The 24,325-nt window shown below is 39.7% G+C and overlaps 1 protein-coding gene across 2 annotated transcripts in view; it reads left to right on the top strand.

Moving 5' to 3' along the window:
- Positions 1-12,840, top strand: part of PDCD6IP (programmed cell death 6 interacting protein) — a 30,605-nt gene extending 17,765 nt beyond the window's left edge. For both annotated transcript variants that reach the window (XM_059466275.1, XM_059466268.1), the window contains exons 8-18: positions 116-338; positions 1,071-1,194; positions 1,812-1,989; positions 2,385-2,496; positions 3,577-3,746; positions 4,461-4,709; positions 5,987-6,121; positions 6,988-7,082; positions 8,384-8,516; positions 8,881-9,086; positions 9,863-12,840. In XM_059466275.1, coding sequence (XP_059322258.1) covers positions 116-338; positions 1,071-1,194; positions 1,812-1,989; positions 2,385-2,496; positions 3,577-3,746; positions 4,461-4,709; positions 5,987-6,121; positions 6,988-7,082; positions 8,384-8,516; positions 8,881-9,086; positions 9,863-10,028 — 1,791 coding nt within the window. In that variant the 3' untranslated portion in view covers positions 10,029-12,840. The remainder of the gene's footprint in view (positions 1-115; positions 339-1,070; positions 1,195-1,811; positions 1,990-2,384; positions 2,497-3,576; positions 3,747-4,460; positions 4,710-5,986; positions 6,122-6,987; positions 7,083-8,383; positions 8,517-8,880; positions 9,087-9,862) is intronic.
- Positions 12,841-24,325: the final 11,485 nt, after the last annotated feature.

The raw sequence follows: 24,325 nt of genomic DNA, 5'->3' as shown, positions 1-24,325 counted from the left end.
TGTCAACTTCATGCAGGATGGAGCTTGAAACTTCTTTTTTGTATGCTCATCTGTTTTCTTAATATGAAAGGGAGAAAGAAAATTTATTATTTTAACTGTATTTATTTTTTTTTAGCATGCAGCAGATTTGGTGAAAACGGTGGCATCTCGCTACGATGAATACATAAACGTTAAAGATCTGGTTGACAAAATCAACCGTGCACTCGCAGCTGCCAAGAAAGACAATGACTTCATTTACCATGACCGGGTTCCTGACCTGAAAGATTTGGAGCCCATTGGAAAAGCCAGTCTTGTGAAGTCTACTCCAGTTGTTGTTCCACTCAGTCAGAAATTCACGGGTAAGCAAAGTGTGTGGAGTGCACAGGGTAATTGTTACCTTGTGAAACACGTGATCAACAAAGTTCATTTGTACCATGCAAAAATAAACATTTCCTTTTTGCATTCTGTTAAGGGTACAGCTGTGTTTTTGAAACTGCTGTTTTTCTTCTCCAGTCTGTTGTTGTTGTTTTTCTTGATGATAAGTGTAATAAAGCACAGATTGAAACTTCTTACCTGAAATGTACAATCCTCTTAAAGATCTTTATAAGATTTTCTCAGCAATTGTATTTTCTATATTAAACCAATCTTTTTAATTTTAGAAGGAAAGTTCTGTAGGGGACAGTACCAAGTTAGGCAATATTAACTAACCTTGTTGCTGGTCTCCTATAAAGTTGAAAAATTTCAGTTCTGCAGATGAGTTGTGAAAAATTTCTCTTAATTTTCTCATATTTTTCCTTTAATGAAACAAAATTAGAAATGAAGCCTTAAGGGAAATCTAATTTGTAACCCTACAGTTGGTGCAAATATATTGTCTTTAAATTACCTCAAACTCAATTCAGCCTTAAAAACTGAAATCTAAAGGTCTTTAAAAATAGATTTTTGTTTTTAAGGCATCTTGGGGAATAGGTGGAAAGCATATTAAACTGTTTAGGTCAGTCTCTGTAGTACAATATGTACAAAAAAGCTGTGAAGGTGTTTGTGCTTTTAGTTTCATAATGCTGCTTGTATAATTTATACTACTCTAATTGCAGACCTGTTTGAGAAGATGGTTCCATTGCAAGTGCAACAGTCTGTGAGTGTTTATAACCAGAGGAAGGCAGATCTGGTAAACAGGTCAATAGCCCAGATGAGAGAAGCCACAAATCTGGCAAATGGGTAAATATGGCTGCTTGTTAAGTTTCTCAAGTGAGGCTTGTGAGCCTAGGGTGCCTTGTAGTCTGCAGATATCCAGATTATAGCAGTGTTTTTTCATTACTGTTTGCTAGGCTGGCAAATTTAAACCATAACAGGGGGATTTAGAACTACTTTTCTGTAGGTGTTAAATCTGAAAGCTTATTAAAAACAAGTAGTATTTATTTTTCTGCCATCTTCCCCTATTTTTTAGGAGTCCAACACTTTCTCAGAACCAGTACCATTAATCTAGAAGGATTTTCATATTCCAATGGTCATTAAAAAAAAAAGTTCTTTAAATAATTACAAAAAGTCAGTGCAATCTGAGAGATAGCACTGTAACTTAAAGCAGTTGTTTCTTTTGTCTACCAATCATTACCTAAAATGTTTTCCATGTTTTGTAAGTACTAAAAGGCTAGGATTTCTTTAGCTTTTTAAGAGCTTTGAAATGTATTTTTAGTGAGATGTATGTTTGAAATTTCAGCCCAGGCATACATTGCACTCCATTTCCATTGTAATTGACTGTGTGATTGTTTGTTTGTTTAGCTAGCAGTGTTATTTTCAGATTAAAAGTTGTTTATTTAATACATTTACTTTTTCAGTGTGTTGGCTTCCCTCAATCTTCCTGCTGCTATTGAAGATGTGTCTGGTGATACTGTTCCTCAGTCTATTTTGAACAAGTCTAAGTCTGTGATTGAGCAGGGGGGAATTCAGACTGTTGATCAGCTGATCAAAGATCTGCCTGAGCTGCTGCAAAGGAACAAAGAAATTCTAGATGAAGTAAGCCCAAAACCCACTACACTAAAACATACTTAAGATATATCTCCACTGAATGCTTTAAATGACAGTAGAAAAAGTGCATATTTATTCAAATGCTTGTAACTTTAATAACACTTTCAAAGTATGCTATTTAAGTGTTTAGCCCATACAAAAACTGTGCTGTCACATGTGGATGTTTCCTTACAAATATTTTCTTTTTAAAAAAGTTGATGGAGTTCTAAAGAACATTCTAAAGAAATTTGAGTGATTTGTCCCTTTCGTGCCTATTTTTTATTTGTCAAATTATATTTTAAAAGAATGTGTAGGCAGTTTTTGTTTTCTACACTAGCTACATATTTTGAAGCTATTTTATGTTTAAAACAGCTCATAATGCATGTCACATTTTACTCTTGCAGTCTCTGAGATTATTAGATGAAGAAGAAGCTACAGACAATGACCTGCGAGCAAAATTCAAAGAACGCTGGCAGCGAACACCATCCAATGAACTCTATAAGCCTCTGAGGGCAGGTAAAGTCCATGTTTCATGCTTTGGGTTCTAAAGATGTCCAGAGCATAAATTAAAGTAGTTTTCAGTGCTCTGTAAGTACACAAATATCAGTTTGAGGCAGGTTATGCCAAAATATTCTGATTGCAATCTGCACTGTTACTTGGAGCTGAAAGAGGATGTGACAGGAGGGAATTTGCTGCTGCTTTTGCACTTGTGGTGTGTATGTGCATGTTGCATATAGGTAAAGTCTCATGAAATAAGGGTCTTGTTGCCCTTGTAAATCATGGCTCAGGCTACTTAGACTAAGTAGAGGGGAACTCTGGGGGAGTGACTCAGCTGGAATAGGGGTAGAGAGACATGAGAGATGTGCTGCATGATTGCCGCATGTCCACGTCATGGTGTATGGGGCTTGATTGACTTGGGCTTGTTGTGCCTTAAAAGTATATAAACTGATAACTGGCTAACTGCTTAAAAAGGCTTAGTTTTTGCAATAAAGCAGCTCTCCTTTGCACTTCTGGGGACTCTGAGTCACTTTGCTTCATACATTGCATGCTAAAGTTTCAGAAAGCAAATGAAGTGAAAAATGTCTGCCCTCCTAAGGATCTAGTTTCAATTGCCTCTTCAATACGTCAATGTATTTTACTTTGTCAACATATTTTTTTTTTCCATCCATGTGTTGTCTCTTTAATTTGGTGGGTTTTTTTATTTTTTCCCCAGCAGTTAGGTCAAACTACTTAAAAACACCACTATATCATGCTTTCTGTGTACCTAATATGTGTTGTCTTTTGAAGTTAACAAGGGACTGATACCACTGACTTGGTCTTGCAAAGTTACAGAGGTTTAAATTGGCAGAGTAGCTCAAAGCAGTGTTTATTCATATACCTTTGTGTGCTTCATGGGAGAATTGTTATAGGTGCCTAGTTTATGCATTTCTTAAAACATAATTTGGAAGCTTAAGTTTTATATAAAAATCTTACATATTGTGCAGGTTTATAAAAATGTATGATGGCTTGCTGAAAAGCACAAAAACTGCTCAGGTGCAAGATTGGATGGAACAAATTTTGAAATGATATAAACTCTTTTTTTCCTCCTGCCCCCAGAGGGAGCCAATTACCATAATATTTTGAATAAAGCTGTGCAAGCAGATGGGCAGGTGAAGGAGCGCTATCAGACCCACCGGGATACGATTGCGCTTCTGTGCAAGCCAGAGGCAGAGCTCAATGCTGCCATACCTTCTGCCAACCCAGCCAAAACACTACAGGGAAATGAGGTAAAGCAGTGAAATCTCTCTCTATTTTGAATAGAAATGCTATTTGTCTAACAAAGTAAACTTGCTTGAATTGGTAATCTAATTTTTTCTGTGTCAGTTGATATGTGAGGTAATTAACACTTGTCTTCATGTTTAAAATCTTCTTGAGCATAATTTGGTACATTTAATGTGAGCAAAGTCAACCACTATGGACAGCAAGACTGATTGACTATTATAAAAGGAGTAATGAATATTTTTGTTGTGTAGAGAAGTGGGATGTAGTGCTCAGGGACAACATAAGACGTGGCTCAGTATTTTAAAGTTTATTTTAAATAGTAGGCAATTACACCAATTGCTTTCCAAGAAGTTAATGGCTCATCTACAGCAATATTACTGTTTTTCTCATAGTAATGATTTTATGTCTGTTTTTTGCTGCTGTCTTAGAATATCCTATTGGAAGGTATCTGATCAACTTAAAAAAACCCAAACATTTTGCTGTAATTCAGCAAAAGCAAACCTGTAGAAGAGAATATAGATTGAGAAATGCTTGAAGATCTTTTGTTTGGTCATATTTTGTCCTGGTTTCTCACCTTTAAAGACATTCATAAAAAAATACTCATGGAGAAATACTGCCAGCATCAGTGAGGAGTGCAAGATGGAAACACGTTATTAGTAGGTTATACTTCCCCAATAGTTGCTCTAAACTTGCTAACTTAGGACATTTCTATTGTCTAGGTTGTTAATGTCTTAAGGACTTTGCTGGCCAGTCTGGATGAAGTTAAGAAGGAGAGAGAACAACTGGAAAATGACCTGAAATCTGTGAATTTTGACATGACAAGCAAATTCCTGACTGCACTTGCACAGGATGGTGCTATAAATGAGGAGGCTATCTCTGTGACTGAGTTGGACAGAATTTATGGAAGTTACACACAGAAAGTGCAGGAGTCCCTAAAAAAGCAGGAAGAACTGCTCAAAAACATTCAGGTATAACACTTTGCATGTTTTCCTTTCTCCTAAACTAAGAGCAATGATGCTTCTACCTGTCTAGTCTCACTTTGCTTTCTAGTCTGTTTTGCTTTTTATTCTGTATGTCAGTAGATACTCCTTTATGCCTCAGCACTGAGAAATAGAGAGATGTCTTTGTGTTCACTAAAAAGAAATGGGAATGTTTAGCATTCCTACAGCTCCAGTGTAAATTCTATTGGACCTTTTCTTAGCCCAGTTCTGCAGATGGTTTTGTCCTTGAAAGAAGCTTAAGTGGTGTGATAAAATGTTTTTTTGGTTTTTGTTTTTTCCCCTCACTCCATTTTAATTCTTCATGGGATAACAGGAGATGTGTCCTTAATGTCTATTAGAAGACAATTTGGATCTCTTGGTTTATTCCTAATTGCTCTTTACAATATATGCTTGACTTCCAGTATGTGCAGAGCTCTTTGAAGTAAAATTTAATAGCATTTCTCAAAGTTTATTTATAAATTCAGTCTTAATTTATCAGAGATGGGTACCTGAAACATCTGGCAAAAGAGGAGGTCTTAGTGCTTGGAGAGAAGATAATGACAGCTTGAGTAGTGATGGACACTTTTTCCAGTAGGGGAATACTTTTTTTAAAACGACCATAAACACCATATTTAGCAAGGATTTTATATTTGGATATTTTTTATCACAATATAGTTAAAAAATCCTGGTGGGTATTACTTTAATGTTTGAATGTCCTGGAGTTCAAGTTAGTTGGCTTCTGGCAGTTGAAGCAGTCTTTTAAAGTTTGCTTGTTTATTTTCCTGAAAGAAATGAGATGTAAATAGGTGATCCTTCTGTAAGTTTTCTCTTCCCTGTCCTTTTAATAGTTTGCCAATGTCAACCAAATTTGAAGTAATGCTTCTTAAAAGTACTGACTTTCAGTATGATTTTATGAATATCAAGGGAAGTTGGTACAGGAGAGAGCCTAATTAGTGTAGCCTTGGAAAGACAGTCTGCAGGATGAGCTTGAGAATTATTAAAGGCAGCCCACAACAGAGCAGGTAATTAAGTGGTGCTACCTACTGCCAGTGGGTTAACATATGTACAGTTCTGAAATATACATTATAATGGTCACTGCATTTGGCAGGTAGCAAGTGTGGAAGTCCAGTGGGGATGGGAGATGAGGAGAAGCAGGTATTGGGGAAAACAGAAGCAATGACCAAGAGAAAAGAGAAAACAAAACATACAGAATCTTACATGGAACTAGCTTGCATTATTTACACTGTTTATTCTCTTCTTTTAAGAATGCGCATCAGGATTTTTCAAAGATGAAGCAATCAAACAATGAGTCGAATTTAAGAGAAGAAGTCTTGAAGAACTTAGCTGTAGCAAATGACAACTTTGTGGAACTTGTAGCAAATTTAAAAGAAGGCACAAAGGTATGGTAATGCTTAAGGGATTGAAAGGACTTTTTTATGTATACAATGAAATGTGATTCAAAAATCATAACAAACTTTGGAGACATGGTAGCTGACAAGTACATTTTTGAGGATTTTACTACTGAAGCAAGGACAGTGAGTTGCTTGAATTTTGATTGTTTCAAGAGCTGTGAAATGCTTCTTTGTTCCTATCTGGAAAGTAAGCTTTTCTGAGCAATAGGATAAGTTGTTAATTACAGCTGAGTAAATGATGCTGAAGCACCCAGATAAGCTATTTTATCTGAGAAATTCTTTCATCTGTTCTCCCATGGTATTTAATCACCTTATAAAATTGGTGTTTTAAATGTTGTTACTGCATACATGAGAAATAATGAGAGCTGTATTTAGCTTGCTTTTTTGATCTGGGTGTCTGTCTTATGGCTTCTGTACTAAGTATTTTTTGCTGGCTTATTGATAGCTCATTAGACAGAAAAAATCCAATCTCTGAGATATCTATACAAATGAAATGCATGGAACTGAGAGCAATAAAATTAAAAATTAACAATTATCCTTTACAAAAATAAATAGTTCATCACCAGAAGTGATCTAGTTTTGCTTTAGTTTTAGTATGTTTTTTAAGTTATCCCAAACTATTTTTATACTTACACACACACAAAATTCTATATTATTACAGTGATGGGCAGCAGCAGCTGACAAATTTTGGTTCTGAAAAGTTAATAGAATGTAATAGCAAACCTTACTGGAATGACAGGTTCTGGGCACTGTAATAGTACAACACCAATAGCTGGATCAGTATGTAGAAGTATGCCAGCATGGAGTATGAAAGTATTGATTGAGCATATTGTGTTTTTATTTTTCTTTACTAGTTTTACAATGAGCTGACAGAAATCCTGCTGAAATTCCAGAACAAGTGCAGTGACATTATCTTTGCTCGCAAGACTGAAAGAGATGAACTGCTCAAGTAAGATTTCAACGTTTTGTTTAAGTATTGCAGAAATATTCAAGTATTTATCAGAAATTTGTCTTTGGGGACATGTTGAAATGAGGAAGGCTTAGCACACCTATTCTTCCTGTCACTTCTTTTCTTTAATCCTAGTCCTACTCTCATTTCTCCTAGGAAAGTGATAGGAGAAATAAATGGAAAAAATCTACTTTGAAGTCTGCTCTGTTGTTCCTATGTGCAGTTCAACACAAATCTGTTTCATGTTATGATTTCACTCTCTATTCTTTTTGGCATGCATTTGTTAGTTATTTTATTTTATTTTATTCTTTCCTTTGAGGAGCTTCTGATTTCCACACCCTACTTCTGCTGTCAGTTTAGTTTGAGAAATTAGACGCTTCATCATGAGATTTGCTTCCATGTCTTCAGTGTGAGGGGGGGAAAAGCATTGGTATTCTACTTCTGCTTTTCAGGTCTGCTCTAGTCCCACACTTTATCATTGCTTAGATATGTAGATTGCCTACAATGCTGGGGAGAGAAGCATTTTGTCCTTCATGTGAGGAAGAGTGTTTGATGTCATTGTCCCCTATATGAGATCAGACTTAGTGTAGTATGTTTCAGATGTGATTTTTAGGCTCTTCTCTTAAGAAGAAAGCATAACTGAAAAGGTTTGCCATTTAATTAGTGTTCTTTAGCAAAGCATGTAGCCTTTTATAAAAGAGCTTGTTACTAAAATTTTGGTTGGTGAAAATGCAGTTGTTCTGTGTACTTGCCATCTTAAAAATGGGTTGCTCAACCCTCAATTTTTACCTTTCCAAACTTGATCCTTTGTAGAATTGTTATTTTTCATTTGGGCTCTGTGCTTGTAAACAAAGTCCAAATTACAACCCCTTCTGCCTTTATTTGGCTTCCTACATTCATGTAGTTTGGAAGCTGTTAGTCTGCCTAAGGCAGAGGCCTGAGTATCTCACATCTCTGCTGTGTTTGTGTTCACTGTTAAGGCTGTAGGTTAGTGTTGATAGAACATTCTGCTGAGTCTTGCTGTGCTCTTTTACTGTTTTGGATGTGTTGTGATCTATACCCAGTACTGAGTTAGAACATAAAGACGTTATTAGAAAATAAATGTAACAGTTAATCAGAGAGTTGGCTAGAGGATGGTTTCTGTGGAAGTGATTTGGACTTCACATTTAGTTTGAGCTAGCTCAGTGATCATGCTTTAAATATTAGACTTACTCTACTGCATCTTTTTAGCTTAACTGGCTGCAGTGTATAACAAACCATTCTTAAACTAAGCTGCCTGTTTGCTCTTTTGTTTTTAATAGAGATTTGCAGCAAAGCATTGCTAGGGAGCCCAGCGCTCCCTCCATCCCGCTGCCTACGTATCAGACCACGCCAGCAGCAGGAAGTAAGCCAGCAGCATCTCCTGCTCCCACTCCAGCCCCAAGAACCATGGTGGTAAATACATGCTGCACAATTAGGGGGTTGAAAATACTGGGTCTGTTCTTGAGAACTCTAAACTGATCTGTAATTTGTGTGTATCACTCCTTAGTATACTGGTGTGGTTGGAAATGTGTGGAAGTTATAGAGGGCAAAATCTTAAGGCTTTCCAGAGAGGTGTCTTATGTACTATTCATATTCATCACTTCTAGATTTGAAATGAAAAGCTTACTGCCATTTAGATGCTTTGCATTATCTGAATAGACAAAATATGGAATGTCTGTTTAAAATGAAAATAAAAGTGAATTAATCATATAACCACAGCTTTTGATTCCAAGATTTCGATAAATGAGCTCTAGCTTAATTCACTTTCTCTTGTTAGGGGACTAAACCACAGCCACCAGCACGGCCACCACCACCAGTGATTTCTGCAGCAAGCAGTTCCCCTTCTGCATTAGCTCCCTCTGGAACAGCTGCAGCTCCTGCTGCTGCTCCAGCTCCTACTCCAGGAGCCAGTGCACCTGCAGCAGGCACTGCACCTTCACAGGCACAGGGACCACCTTACCCAACTTATCCCGGTTACCCAGGGTAAGTTACAGGAGCACTTAAGCAGATTATTTGTTAACCTGTTACTTAAAAGCACTTTTTCTTGTGTGTAACATTTTAACATTAGTTATTGTTAAAGTTGAAGGTTTGTTTGCTGTTTGAGGGAAGGAGTTATTTTGTTTGTTAGTTTTTTGGTTAGTTGGGTTTTGTTTTGTTTGTTTGGTTTTTTGTTAGTTTTAATCATGTAACTCTTGTAGGAATCATTTGCTTGTACCTTTTGTGGGAACATACATTTTAAGTGTTTACAGTTCATCTTCTTTAAAGGAGAAGGAAAATAGGACTGCATTTCCCTTATCGTGGTTTGTTGATTATTGCCAACACTTGGATAATCATTTGGTGGTGGTTATCTCAAAACCATTGGCATATCTTATTTTCCAAGTCTTTAGTATGATACTAAGATACTGAAAAATACAGAGAAAATTCCAGTTGAGTAGTGCTTTCTTCTGATGCTTTTTTTCCATCTTCCTGGTGTCATCACAAGGAATTGAAGGCAGCTGTGCTCTCCTTTGGTAGCAGGCTCAGCAATGTTATTAAACATTTGAGAATTAATTTAGATCAGTTCTAGTTCCAGCAAGTTGCCTTTACTCCGCCTTCTGTCTGATTTCTGTACCACATTCCCTGCTGCACTCAAAGCAAAATGAGAGGAATGCATTTGTGGAGACTGCATGTGTGTTTGTATCTATTAATGAGTTGTTTTTGCAAATTACCATCATCGGTGTTTTTCAACTCAGGTATGCTGTTTTTTTCCCCCCACACAGGTATTGCCAGATGCCAATGCCAATGGGCTATAATCCATACATGTATGGGCAGTATAATCTGCCATATGCACCCTCACCTGTGTATCAGACTCCTGGACAGCCACCATATCCACCACCTCAACAACCTGGATACCCTTTTCCTCAACAGCCTTATTATCAGCAATAATGTCTCTGCAAAGAAGCTCTGCTTGTTAAAATTTGGGAGAAATTGGCAATAAGTGTACTAAAACTTCTGGCTTCCGTTAGTGTACCATACTGAACTGTATGCAGCTATAACTCCTGTCTCTTGTTAACTGCTCCAAAATGTCTAGATCAGTTTTTATGACACTAAACTCTTTGAAAGATCTGCTGCAGTGGTTTAGACCATAGACTAATGACAAAATTCGAGCCTAATTCAGTGGTCTGAAGCAGTAAAGTACATTTTGGTTAGACCAAAATATTTGTTTTCAGAAGTCCTCTAAGTAACAAATAGGTTCAGATGAGAAAAACAAAGCAGTGGATGCACTGGGTGTGATATATTCTACAGAACCATATAGCATTTCCTTCTATACTCTATTGGTTTGTATTTTTTTTAGTTTAGTTAAAATATGCTATTTTGTCTAATAATCAAGGCCTTGTAAATCATCAGTAAAAAGAAATAAATTACTTAAGAACGGTTTAAACACTTGGCATTCTCATTACCATAAAAATGTGTTATGTGTGTCTGTAGATTTTCATTTGTCCCTTGACTTTCGTAACAAAGAAGTTCTCAAGGGTTTAGCCTTACAAGTGAATTTTCACCTCTTTTCCATGATTCTGTATTTTTGTGACAGAATCTATAATTAACCCTTTAAGTGTTGGTAGATGAAGTCTTACAGGTAAGAGTTTTCCTATAAGTTTGAAGTGTACTGGACTGAAATACATTTATTACCATTTTGTAAGAATGGTTACTGTCATCTGCAGGATACTGTATAAAAGAATGGAAGTCAGGGTCCTCTTAGAGGACCAGTGAGTCGTTGTTCTAACTTGTGTTTTCCAAAGAAATGGTAGTGGAAAATGTGTCATGGCTCAAAATAGGGCAACTATTGATTGCTGGAGCTTTGCAGTTTGCTTTTTAAATAATTGTTTTTTTCCCTTGAAAAAATAGATGTATTCCCTCAGGGAGCTTGTTATCAGTGGAAAACTTTTTTGTGGGGGGAAAAGCAAATCTTGTGAATTAAAGCATATTGAATGTTTACTTTTGGATCCATCATCTCAAGGGATAGGTAACCTTGCACTGCATTTTACATAAGATAGTGAAGAATCTAAGTTTGGGGTTAATGGCTTCTACCAAATATTTGCTAACCATTTTTCAGCCTTTTCTTTTTCTAACAGGCTTGTCTAATGAGGGACTCTCCTTTCATTTAGCCCTTGATAAGAGTTGGTTCTGTGGGACAGTTAATTTTCTGAATGCTTGATAGAAGATGTTCTGGCCTTACAGAATAACTATAACAGTACCTGTGTTACAAAAAGTTACTCCTTTGTTTTTCTATTAAAGTGCCTGATTAAGATATCGAGGTATATTTTAGTGTAGGGTGTTTAGAGGTGCCAGTTATTGTAGCATCTGGGTGGAAACCTCACTGGATCATGAATATTCTTCCTCATGAAGAAAGCAGCATTTGTATTCATATGAGCTCCTTTCTTTCTGTCTCAAGTTCCTCTTGCTGTGTGATCATCCCGATTACTGTGTGAAGACTCCTTGTCTTTAATACTCACTAACCCCCATAGAAAATGTGGATCAAAAGGTAGAAATGAGCACCCCTTATAGAACTTACTGAGTACCTAATTCTAAACAAATTGGTTAATCTGTAGAAGCTCAGTGATGTGGGGAACATGATGGAGTAAGAGAATCCAGCACCGTAGGTGAAACCACTGCACAAAGACAGGTGCTTTGCATTTCTTCAGAAACGTTGTTGAATGGGGTGGCACAGAAACCTCTCAGTTTTTTTGTTGTTTTTTTTTTCCCCGATGAGAAGACATGAGGCAAGCGAGGACAATGAGAAAAAGCTAGGAAGATAACTGTTTGGAAACAGCAATCAGAACCTGATTTTATTCTAACAGGAAAAACAGTAGTTTTCCACTAATTTCACTGTGTCAATGTGCAAGTGCAAGTCTAATGCAACCTTTTAAATTCTTAATTTTTAGTATACCATGGGCTGTAGGTTTTTCAGTTCACAAATTAGATGCATTTGAGCTACTGTGTAAGTTTGTTTCTAGTGCCTCAATTGACAAAATTTATTTTCATGCTGTATAAAAGAAGTCATTTGTTCCAGCATAAAGATTCTTAGAACTGAAATTTCCTTTTCAAAATTTCATAAATCTGGAATTACTGTCAAAACATTTTTTTCCAGTTGTGTTTCTGCTTGCTTTAGTCTATTATTTGAATATGTGTAGAAATCTATGCATTGTGTTCAGTTTTTCTCTTTTATTTTTTTCCTAAAGAGAACAGAAATATCCAGACATGTTATGTATCTGCTTTTAAGCATGCAGTTGTCATGACTTTGGTTGAAATGTTACCTTGTTCTTCTATAGTTTATTAAAAAAATCAGTTAGAAAACCTGATTTCATGGTGTTTTTCTCAACTCCTTTGAGTTCAGACAAGTGTTGTTTTGGAAAGGATGGAAACAAGTTATGGGCTTCCAAGAACATTTGTGCTGTGATGAAGGCATATCAGCTACAGCTGCTTGGTAATAACAGCCACGTTCAAATCCTGGTAGTTGTGTTTATTTCCAAAGCTGATGGAGTGTATTTCCCTCTGTTTATATGAGGAGGAAATGATTGATTTAATGGTTCTGTGCCTTCAGAAACTTGTATTCCTAATTTGTTTTTGTGAACTTGCGTTCAGGCTGGGTTACATGAGATCCCCAGCATCAAGACCATTAAAGCATGGGATGCAAGAAAAGGAGTTGTAAGGGCAGCTAATAACAGCAAATAAACAGTCCCCATGGGCAATCCAAGAAGTCTATTTTAATTTTTTTTTTTTCATTTTAAAGGCTCTGAAATGCCATGCTTGTTTCAATTGCTGTGTGGAGGGAAAAAGTTTGCAACCTTGTCCTTTCAGAGACTTTGAAGTCAAGCATTTATTTCATCTTACATAAAAGCTTTCATTGCAATTAGTAAGAAAAGCAAGTTTTAGGAAGCAAGCTAATAGCAGATCATCAGTGAAATATCAAACTGTTGCAAGGCTAGCAGGTCTTTCTGCAGTCTTTATTAACATGGTTTCAGCCCATATGGAAAAAGTGTCTTCTTTCCTCACCACTGATGTGACACTGCCAGCTAATGGTACTTCTTTTACTATCATCCCATTGTTTTGAGTGCTTTTAGAGCTGATTTGTGAGATTTATTTTGAATTAGACTGAGTGAAGTCCTTTGCTGTTTTCAAGTACCTTGAGGCAATATTTGAACCTTGACATACTGTAACAGCCTCACCCATTGTCAGGTAGCTGAAAATCACAAGAAAATCCTTTGGGAAACACTTTTTTCCCCCCTCTGCATTACCTGAGAGATGTGCTTGCTTATTGCTGAAATGTGTTCAGTTTTGAAATGACTTGCATCTCAGAAGCCATTTTCTGGCATGCATTTATCCTGGCAGAACATTAAAATAGACTAAAAAGAGCAATTGTGGGTTGAGTTTTAGTTGTATACTATTTAGAGAAACTGCCTAAATTTTCAGTAGTTCACTGTGTATAGTTTAAAAGAAACTATTTGGAAAGTTTCAGTGCCTGAAAAGACGAGCTATTACAGCAGAGCAAAACTCAAAATTGCTTTTTTGTATTGTTTATGGGGAAAGATTTGAGGTTCTTGCTGCTTTTGACTAACATTACCCAATGTGCTGACTTTTTAGGTTTACCATGACTTTTGAAAGGTATATTTGAAATGGTCAATGTTTCTTTTTTTAAAAAAAAGTGATGTCTTGTTCATCATGATAGCTAAGTACTGCTAGATTAAAAAAAATGAACTAGTTTTTTTAATTGCACTGCTCTAAATACTTTCCCTTGTGCTTTTATGTTCTGACAGTCAAAAACTTTATACTCAAGTTGAGATTTTTCTGATTTGGACTCCTGTAACTTACTGGCAAGCATAGAGTTACTGCTAATCTCAAAGTTATGACTTTAATCTTGCATCTAATTCCCCTAATTGAGTGTAATAGTCCCTGGTGCCAACAACTGTATCTCAGTTGTTATACTGTGCTTTTTTCCCCCTTTTTTTTGTTTTTAAATGTTTCAAAATCCTTGTGAGAGGCTGGCCACCAATTTTATTAACCAGGTTGTGAGGAAAAACTGTTTACTGTCAAGCATGAAAAGGAAGAGGCAACTGCCATTGCAAAATCAGCACCAAGGCTTCGCTGCAAATTACTGATTTTGGTCCCTTCAGTCCTTTTACCTTTAATCCATTCAGCAGTTCTGCATGGCAATGATGATTTGCATTTGCACTTCCACATTGAAGCACTTCTGGGTGCTGGAGTGCTGTTCTTGGTGCTGGTGAGCTGCTGGAGTGTTTGCTGGTGTGAAGATAACCTGTTCCTATGTTTTCCAGCCAGGTGAGGTGTGTTGTTGGGAAAGCAGAGCAGTGGAAGGGCCATTCCCAGTGCCTACAGTCCCTTTCCTTGCAGGCTGAGGTGGTGAGCAAACACATGGGTATGAGCCTGGAAACCCAGCTGGTCTCGGACTGTGCTCCTGGGACACATGCAACAGCTGACAGCATCCAGGTGACAAAAATGTACTGAGACTTGGCTATGAGTCACTGTGGACACTGGTGAGATTTATACCAAAACCAAATTTCACCTCCTGTGACCTTTCACCTAGACTAACCTGTCCTGTGACCTGAAGTAACCTTTATCCTAGAGTGAGTTTTGTCCTGTGACTGTGAGGAACCTTTGCCATTGAGGAACATCTGTCCTTGGACCTCAAGGTCCATTAACCTTTGATCTTGAGGATCCTCTGTCTTGTGTCCTCAATTAACCCATGACCTTGAGGAGTCTGTCACCTCAATTAACCTTTGACTGGAAGTAAGGTTTGACCTCATGTAACCTCGGTCCCAGTGGAGTAACATTTGAAATAAATTAACCTTGGTCCTGTGACCTCGCAGAACCTTGCACCTTGAGTAACCTTTGTTCTGAAAGAACTTTTGACCCAGCATAACCTCTGTATTTTGGTCTTATGCAGTGTATGAGCTCCAATTACCTTTCTCCTTGAGCCCCTGTCCTGTGATCTCAATTAACTTCTGTCCTGTACAGAGGCTGGACTAGTCTCATTCTGGAAATCTGCCTTAGAAAGTAACTTTGACATCAAGTAGCTTCTGCCCTCTGACCTGAAATAACCTTTGATCTCTCATAATCTTTGTCCCATGACTCAGCCTGACCCAGGCACACTCTGGAAGGCTGTCTGAAATTGTTGGGGACAAGCAGCATTGTGTGATCTGGGCAGAAAGCACTGGGCTGTTATACAAGCAGAATGAGGGCAAATGGCTTCCTCTGCCACTGCTGAGCTCCAGCTTCTCCTGCCCCACCTTAGGCATGCTGCTAGCAGTGGGAGACCCTTCTGGCTTCAATGTTGGCAGTGGGATCCTCAGGACCTACAACCCTGGTGCCAAAGTAGACAACAGGAGGACTTGCTCATGGCGTGTGAGTTGAGTGTCCAGGTTTTGCTAATGATGACTTTCACTGGAACACAGAGGCCGCCTGAGGTACATAACTGCCCTGTTTTAGCTGGTGCAACATTTACAGGTTATTTCATCTAACAGATTTGCCATTGGTTTGCCTGCTTTTCAATGTGTGACAGCAAGTCTGAGTGCTGTGTGAGGTGGGAGCCTGAGGTGTAAGTGCTGACTACCTTACACCTGGGGAGTTCACTGCAGTGCTGTCTGCCTGTGGGTGGGCCTTCCCAGCTCTTGTTTCTCTGCTATTTCCTACTGCAGGTTTTTAAATCTCCCCAAAACCACACCTGGTGGCACCTCTTACTTTTTGCTAGCTTAAACTTTTCTGAGTTGAATATACATTTGTGTACACATACACACACACACACACACACACACACACACACACACAATATCTGAGTTGTAAGACAGGTGCAGCCTGTGCTGTTTACATTCTCAGAAAATAAGCAGCATCACAGAGCTGTCTGCTGAGCCTGCAGCAGAGGGCAGACTGAAACCATGTAACCAACAAATCTTTTTGGTGTGAATATATGCGAAAAGAGATTTGAAGTCTATGCTGGTGGAAGGACAGGCAAATCGTTTTTTAATTAAGCATCATCAAATTTAACTTTGTGTAGATACCATGAGTGCTCCTTGGTTGATGACCTGGAGCCTGAACTGTAAAGCCAGCCAAATGCAGGGACAATTATGTCAGCTGCCTGCATCCATCTTCCTGACCAGCTGTATAACAAACTCAGAGCACTGTGCTGCCAAGGTGAAGGGATAGGTAAGATTTCAGGTCATCCTAAGCTGCTTTATTGGCCTTCTGGAGGTATGTAGCTTTTGGGAATTTTCTACTTTTAGTTTGCATACTTGGGTAGTGTCTTTCTGTGTATATACCCAGTGTGATTGAAGCTCATCTGGCACGATAAGATGTCTGCTTACTTAGAGCAATGCAAAATTAACTGATTAGGTTTGAAGAGCTGAAGCAATGAGGTGACAGTGTAACAAAGTGGAGGGTGGGTGTCACCATGACCCATTCTAAGAGGAGGAGTAGAAAAAGGGTCCTGTGCTGCTGGCAGGAGAGAAGTGTGTTGAAAGTAACAGCTCTGTCCCTGTCGGCCAGCTACAATGCTAACAGCAGGTATTGCACCAGGGGGATGAGAAACACTTAGAGAGGGAAGATGTCCAAGTGGTCAGGGAGGAGAAGGGGCCAGGAGAAAATGGAAGGAAAGCTGAGGGAGGGGTAGGATAGCTAACGGCTGAGGAAACAGGAGGTAAATCAAATGAATTTAGGAAGAGGAAGAAGCATGGAAGAAAGGCCCCAAGACTTTGACAGCATGAAGCATAGCATTTTAGGTGGTGCAAGGAAAGCAGAATTCAAGCTGAAAGGGCTGAAATATTAACTGAAACAGAAGAAAAATCAATGGTAGTAAAGGGAGGGGGAAAAGTAGCTTTAGCTGTACAGAGAGAGTTCAGAAAAGAAATTTAAAGGTGAAGGAAACTCATTTTTATGCAGTGAGTTTAGAGTGCTGGATGAAAGCTGGGGGCTGATGATGGGCCGAGGTGTTTAGAAGGGAAGGTGTTTAGAAGGGAAGACAGAAGATGTAGCAGTTCATGTGCATTTGACAATGTTGGTCCAGGCTAGCTGTAATGAGGATTTGTGTTTCAGAAATGAGTAGGATAATCCATGGAGTGATCAGAGTAGAGGAATCAAGGTAAGTGCTTACATGCCAGTGTCCAGTGTTGGAGTCAAAACCGGGTGATGTGAAACTGCAGCCTGTAAAGCAGAGGAGAGACAACAGGTCAAGGTGCAAGAGCCTAAGTCCTGGTGGTAGACAGGAGTATCTCAAAGGAAATGGAGTTTATTATTTAAGAAAGCTGAATTTCTTCTCTAATCAGCCTCTTGCAGTCAGTAGTTACATTTCATTAGTGAAGGAGCATTTCATATTCTATTAGTAAATTTTTCATTAGCCAGCAGCTTCCAGCAAGTATTAATTTCCATAAGCAGGAAAGGAGTATATGATCTATCACAGAAACAGATGTAGATTCAGATTAAAAACACTTCCCTGGCGCCTTGCTGTTTTCCAATGTTGTTATATGGCCACACTGAAACACTTTTTCATTTTGCTTTGAAGTAAACAAAACTTTGCAGGGCATTTCCAATCCCCAAATGCAGAAGGAATACCTAACCGAGTGTGCCTGGCAGTTCCTTAGCGCTAGGTGGCATTCTATGGAAAGGCATAACAGCAACCCCGCTCACCCACTGCGCACTGCACTGCTGCTAAATCTCTGCAGCTCACCAGCATCACCGGCTTTGTGTGGAAAATTTTGAGCTGCATCGTTAAGAGTCAAAACAAAATTGATGCAAGAGAAAGTTTTGCTCTGCAACAGCAAAAGATTGTTCTGAAAATATTGGAGAAATTGGAATGCTACCTGTAAGCCTCTAGAGGATGAAGAATGTTTTCTGGATTTTGCCATCCCCAAAAAACGCACTTTGGCTATGTTAAGCATGTGGCATTTCAGCACAGGGTTGTCAGTGGGGCTTAACAATGGACCCCCTCCACCCCACCCTAGTTTTCTGTGAAATAACACCCTGTGCCTTTTATTTTTATTCAAGAGAAAGAAAGGCAGTGGGTTGTGTGAAATACTGGTAGCAATGACCCACACTATCATTTAATAACCTTGCTAGTATAAAACACTTTTCCTAATCTCTGAAGAGGAAGTAATAGCATACATGGGAGTCTTCCTCATCCACAGTTTCGGATAGCTGTTCATTCTGTTTGGTAAGGAAAAGGGTCCCAAGGTGATTATTGAAATTGTGCTGGTTTCTGTCATGATAAAGAGCTGACAGTAGGGCCTTGAATATGATCAATGCTCTAAGAGGCTGGTTATGGTACAGTTTATGCTCAGGGAGAATTTATCTGGACTATTTGCCTCCTGTTGGTCCATGGTGGCTGTGTTTTGTGTGGCCTCCACTGTGGAGAGGAGTGGCAGGGGGTGAGAAGTAGAAACTTTTGTGCCTTGGTGTACTTCCCTTGAGCTGTGCTTGCTGTCATTTGGGGTGGTCTGAGGAGATCTGCTCCCTGCACAGCTGCAGTAATGTTCATATCACACTGCACAGAAAATGAGCAAGCATTTGGACCACACTCAGTTGATTTTTCCCTGTTACTGAATGTTACCTGCACACAGGTTACTGAAACTGTCTGTGCGTAGCAGAAGTTACAAAGACTTTGTGGTGAAAAGGATAATTCTCAAATACTGCTCAACAGTCATACAGGTCACTTTGAAAATGACTGTAGGTGTAAACAGAGTTTTCATCTCCCAGAATGCTGATTAATACAGGTTACAGTGATTTTATACAGCTGCTCTTAAGTATGGATGATTTCTTAAAGCCCACTCAAGATGAGGCTGATGAAACTTTGTCACAAATAACTTACATGGTAAGCTAGTCCCTAAATCTTTAGAATAAATGCAAATGCTCCAGCTTGCAGGTGTCTCCTTCAAGCAGATCCTTCTGCCTCCATATGTGCTCTGAGTGATACCTGTTGTGGCAGCTTTGCTTTGCACACTGCGAGTTAACGCTGTGCGCGGGGAAGACCAAATACAAACAGAAATTTGCAATTGGAATGACCTTGACTTCTGCTTGAGAGCTGCAGAGTAAGGGCAAGAGCAAAATTGGGCTCTGTGGGAAAGCATCTGGTGTGTGTCTCTGCTGACAGCATCTACCGCAGCGAGCAGAGAAATGGCTGGCAGCGCTGGCGGAGAGCGGATTAGGGATGGGGAAGTGTAGGGAAAGAAGACAAAGGTACGGGTTGTGCGCTTGCATGCTCTCACAGCCTACTAGGGTGCAGCCTTGTGTGACTTAGTTCTTGTAATTGGATTACCAGCTGTGACAGGGGAGCATAAAACTATGAATACAAAGGTATGCTAAAGGATTTCATGTCTTCCTGAAATGATGAATGCACTGATGGATGCTCAGCTTTTTCTCTAAATTTACCCTGATGATCTGACCATTCCTCCTTCTTGTGTACGTGGCTGTGAAAGGCAGCATGGTGGCTTGTTTTGGAGGAAAGGAGAGATGGGCCAAACTTAGTTGCCTGCTTCATTTTCTTTGGGTGCACGTGACAGGGCAAGGCACCACAAGGGATGGACAAACAAAGACAGATATTATTCTGTGGGCCTCCTAAGCCTTCATGCAGGTTGTCTTGCATTTTGACAGTTTCTAAGCAGGAGCCCTGAGTTCCAAACCCAAGAACAGATCTGTGCCTTGTGGCAGGCAGTGTTGAATGTTCAAGAAAAAAAAGTGTTGAATGTTCAAGAAAGTATGGGCTTTCCTACCGAAGCACCTTCTGGAGATGTAGCAGTTACAGGCGTGGCCTTGTTCTCCTCCTGTGCAAATTTTCTATTATCTAGTGAGCTTTCTTTGACTGGAAAACTTACAAGACCACTTTTCCCTTACCCAATTGCTTTCACAAAACTCCTTCTATCTAACTGTCTTCAGAACCTCAGCTTTACTGGTAGGTTTGTTCAAAGTTGCTGGAGGCCAGGAGAAGAATTCACAGAGGAACAGAAGTATGTGTGCATTTACTCACTCCCTTGCAGGACAGCATCATTACACAAGTGCTGTTTCCATGGAAACAAGGATAAAAATACTGAATAATAGAAATTAGAAACTCATCTTACAAGTATTTTCTATCCTGGACAAGGTTATTCTCATCTGTATTCTCTGTTTGCATTTGTTTTCGGGATTTTATATTCTTTTGATGGTACTCTTCTCCTCTTAGACCCAAGGAAGGGCCCGCAGCAATAGCCCCTGTTGTTATTCTTTCTGAAGAAAAATGCTGCATTGCATCACTATGTGCTGCTGAAGCACCTCGATGAGATCAGAAATTCATGTTAAGGATTTTTTCCCCTGTGTTGGCTGCTCTGCAACCACATCCAGCAGGAAGCAGCCTCTGGGGCACTGCAGTAGGCAGCCCAAAGCAAGCTGTGCATTCTTGGTCTTTGAATCAGGGACAAGAACTTGCTCCATGGCAGCGCTGGGAGTGTCAAAAAGGCACATTAGACACTGATTTATCCTTGCCCTGCAGCTCTCCCAAACGGGTGTGTGGGACAGCTGGGCTCTGAGCCAGTGGTCTCAAGCACACAGCAAGTGGCTGTGAGTGCCCTGTGCCCTGCCCCAAGCAAGCTGACACGGCCAAACAAAGCCTGCAGAAGCTGCCAAAGTGCTCTTGCAACTTGCATATAAGCAAGGCTCTGCACTTTAGAAAAATCTTACATTTTATTTCATAAACATAGGCATCTGCTGCTAATTAAAGTAGCAGCATATAATTATACCCTTTCTTATTAGCAGAGATAGAGTCTGACAGTTGCTTAGATACAAAATAAGCAACTACAGATTGTCTTCTGCACTTTAACAAGCAGAGTGAGCTGGAACAATAGAATTGTAAACTTATTCTGTATTATCTTTCGTAAATGTGCCTGGGAAAAATATGTTTAATCTCACTGCTTGCTCGTAATGTCAGCTATAAAGTTCTTTAGCTACCTCTTTGCTTTCCTCCACAAAGTACCAAACAATTGCTGTGGAAAGGGCAGGATATCTCCCTGGGGAAAGCATTAGACAGAAGGAGCAACAGTGCAGTTAACAGCCACCATTTTGCTGAGACCACCTTTCCTGGCTTTTTATGTCCAATGAAAGTAAATTCCTTCTTAATGATTAAAAAATCTAGGTGCTAGTGCAGTTATGCTGTGGTTTAACCTTAGCTGACAGCTAAGCAGCACACAGGCACTCGCTCCCAGAATGGTGGATCTGGGGAGAAAACCTGAACAGTAAAACTGGGAAAATTTGTTGAGATAAAGACAGTTCAATGGGTAAAGTAAAAGATGCACTGTAGGAGGAGTCCTTTTAAAATATATGTATTGTATAAGTGGCCTTGCCCTGATCCTAGTTGTTCTAAATGAACATCTACAGCTGTGATGCCCTTAATTGGGCAGCAGCTGTGGCTAATGAGGAAAACTGGGATAAAAGAGGGTGGCCAGTCTGGAGGAGCCTTGACGAAGCAGCAGGAACAACACTGCTGAGAAGAGCTGCTCATGAGAAAACCACCTAGAAGGTACAGGACTCTAGAAATAGGATAACATCAATATGAATACAACAATGCACATGCAAGCAAAGCAAGGAACCCATTCACCATTTCCCATGGGGATCCAGGTCTTCAGTCATCCCTAGGAGATCATCATAAGTAACAGTGACTTGGGAAGATAAATGCCATCACTCTGAATGTCCCCACTCCTCCTTCTTCCCCCCACCTTTATCTACTGGAATGCTGCCATAGGTTATGGGTACCTTTGGTCATCTGGGGTTCCCTTCCAGCTGCCTGGGCACCCCTGGCCTGCCTCAATGTCAGGGCAATGTGAGAAGTAGAAAGGGGCTTGATCCCTCTGTAAGCCCTGCTAAGCAGCTACTGAAACACTGCTGAACTATCAATGCTGTTTTTGAAAGCACAAATCCAAAATTTAGCCCCATGGGAGCTATTGTGAAAAAAATGAATCCTGTCCCAGCCAAAACCAGCAGATAAATAGGAACATGAAGGGTGCACATAATGTAGCTACTATCTATAAAAGGCAGGTGTTACAGAATGTGGTTGCCTTCTTTTTTATGGGTTAAGCTCACAGCCAAAGCCCTCTGGATGTGACAAGATGGATCTACAGCTTTGCTAACAAAGTCCTTATTGCTTCTTATCAGAAAACTCATGATGCTATATTGAGAAATCACTTCTTCTGCCCCACAGATTGTCAGCTGTATCCTCAGAGGCATATTTGAGTGTGTGACCTTTTCTTTTCTCACATTCTGCTAATAACCCCCAACTTTCTTTGCTCACAATCCAAAACTCTGTTGATACACCTATAGTCTCACTGCTCTTGTTATTAAACTGTAGGGAATGTAATCAGAGCAGCTAATGCCACAATAATCCTCCTGATCCATGCAGTTATCTCTGAAGATATCAGAAATGATGCTGTCTGCAAGAGAGTTGATGTATTTTGGTTAATTCTGCACCTGCAAACCTTTGGAGGAATACACTGAGCTTCCAGATGCTAAAACACTTGAAGCTGCAATGAGATCTCAAATGCCTTTGTTATTGACTATCAAAACTGTTCAATATTTCTCGATGGACAGAGCTGGCTCATTCCTGAAAAAAAAAAAAAGTTAATTTTTGACAAAGTCTTTCATCCTTCTGCAGCACTATTGTAAGAGATCTAACAAACAGATTTCTGAGCTCACAGGGATGCTTGCTGTAGGGCTTGGGCTGCAGGGGGTGCCTGGTGAATGTCACAGCCTGCCTTACTCCTTGAAGAGCCAAACTGCTGCATTCCCTCTGGTGGCTTGTTTGAGGGATTAGGGGTAGAACAAAAATCTCAGGTTTTTTCTTCACTTAGATATAGCAGCTTTGCCAGAATTTAGGGCACCATTCTGTGGCAACCTGCAGAGAGAGGTAATATGCAGAGAAGCAGCTGCAGCTTGCTGCTCAGCAGAGCAGGTTCAGGCAGCACTGAATTACCTCTCAGATCACCGGTACATCAGCCTGCTTGCACAAGGACATGATGGGATTTTTCCAGCCACCTGCATAATTTCTAAGGTCTATAAGTTCTGCTAAATGTGACTCTTTGCCACCCTGTGTCAGATGTGAAATGACTCTCCCACATAAGAACCTTTATTTTGGATTTTCTTCCTCCTTGCCAAATGCATGATAAGAGTTGCCATCTGTGCAACAACAAGTACTAAATGTTTAGGCCAGCAGTGTGTCAGGCAGGAGCTTGGGTTCAATATGAAGGTGATGGTGTGGTTTGTTGGTTATAACATATCTCCCAGCAGACCTTCCTGGTGCACACAAGTCTGGGAAACAGGTTGCTAGTGGAGAGAGAAGCATGGTTTGCTTATCATTGCCTATGCAGCCTGCTGGGGCTGACAAGTTGGCAAAGGTTAGACAGGCCCAGAGAGGCTGTGCAGCTGGAATTGCTTTTATATGCTAAAATTTATTGTTGTTGTCCAAGATTTATTTTAAAAAGGGGGAAGAGAAAAAAAGTGAGGGAAAAAAAAAGAAAAAGAAAAAAGGAGAAATAAAAATAGCAAGAAAAAAATGCATAAAGAAGAAAAAAATAAATTTCTGAGCCTGATGCAGTCACTGGAAGCAAAATATGGTCTAAGTATCCTGTGATGGCTAAGTGTTGGTGGGTTTGGAGCACCACTGTCTTTCTCCAGATTGCCTTTTAGTGTTGGTGGGTTGTTGCTGCTGTTTTCTCCTCTGAAACACGACCAGTTTTAGATTCTACCTTACTCTTTTGGCAAACATGCCTTTCAGTAGCTGGCATGAATAGTTAAGCAGTCTCGTTGGTGCTTTCAAGTTGGGCAGATCAATAGCATAGGCATTCCTGAAATGCAGATGAAAATGCTTTTAGGTTCAAAGTTTTTGAGCTACAAACAGCCTCAGGGTGCCAGTGGGTAAAAGCCAAGGCACCTTTTACACTTGCTGTGTCAGCCCTTGGAGCCTGGATCCTCGTCTTCTTCCAGTCTGTATGTGGGCTGGATGGTTTGCTCTGCTCTGCATGTCGCCTTCCAGCCCACTGTGAACTGACACAGGGAGGACACAGATCAAAAGACACCAGCACATAGAGATGTGGGCAAAACATTACAAGAAGGTAAAGTGCTGCAGTGAAGAGCTCTTAACATCTTTCTCTATTCCCAGGTTTTGCTACTGGGTTATTTCCCTTTCCTTCCCAGTGTGATAGGAGTTTTATCATCCCAGTAAC

The sequence above is a fragment of the Ammospiza nelsoni genome, chromosome 1, assembly GCF_027579445.1.
Source record: "Ammospiza nelsoni isolate bAmmNel1 chromosome 1, bAmmNel1.pri, whole genome shotgun sequence".
NCBI lineage: Eukaryota > Metazoa > Chordata > Aves > Passeriformes > Passerellidae > Ammospiza > Ammospiza nelsoni.
Note: the sequence above shows the minus strand (reverse complement) of the source record. Positions and strands in the feature narration are given on the sequence as shown.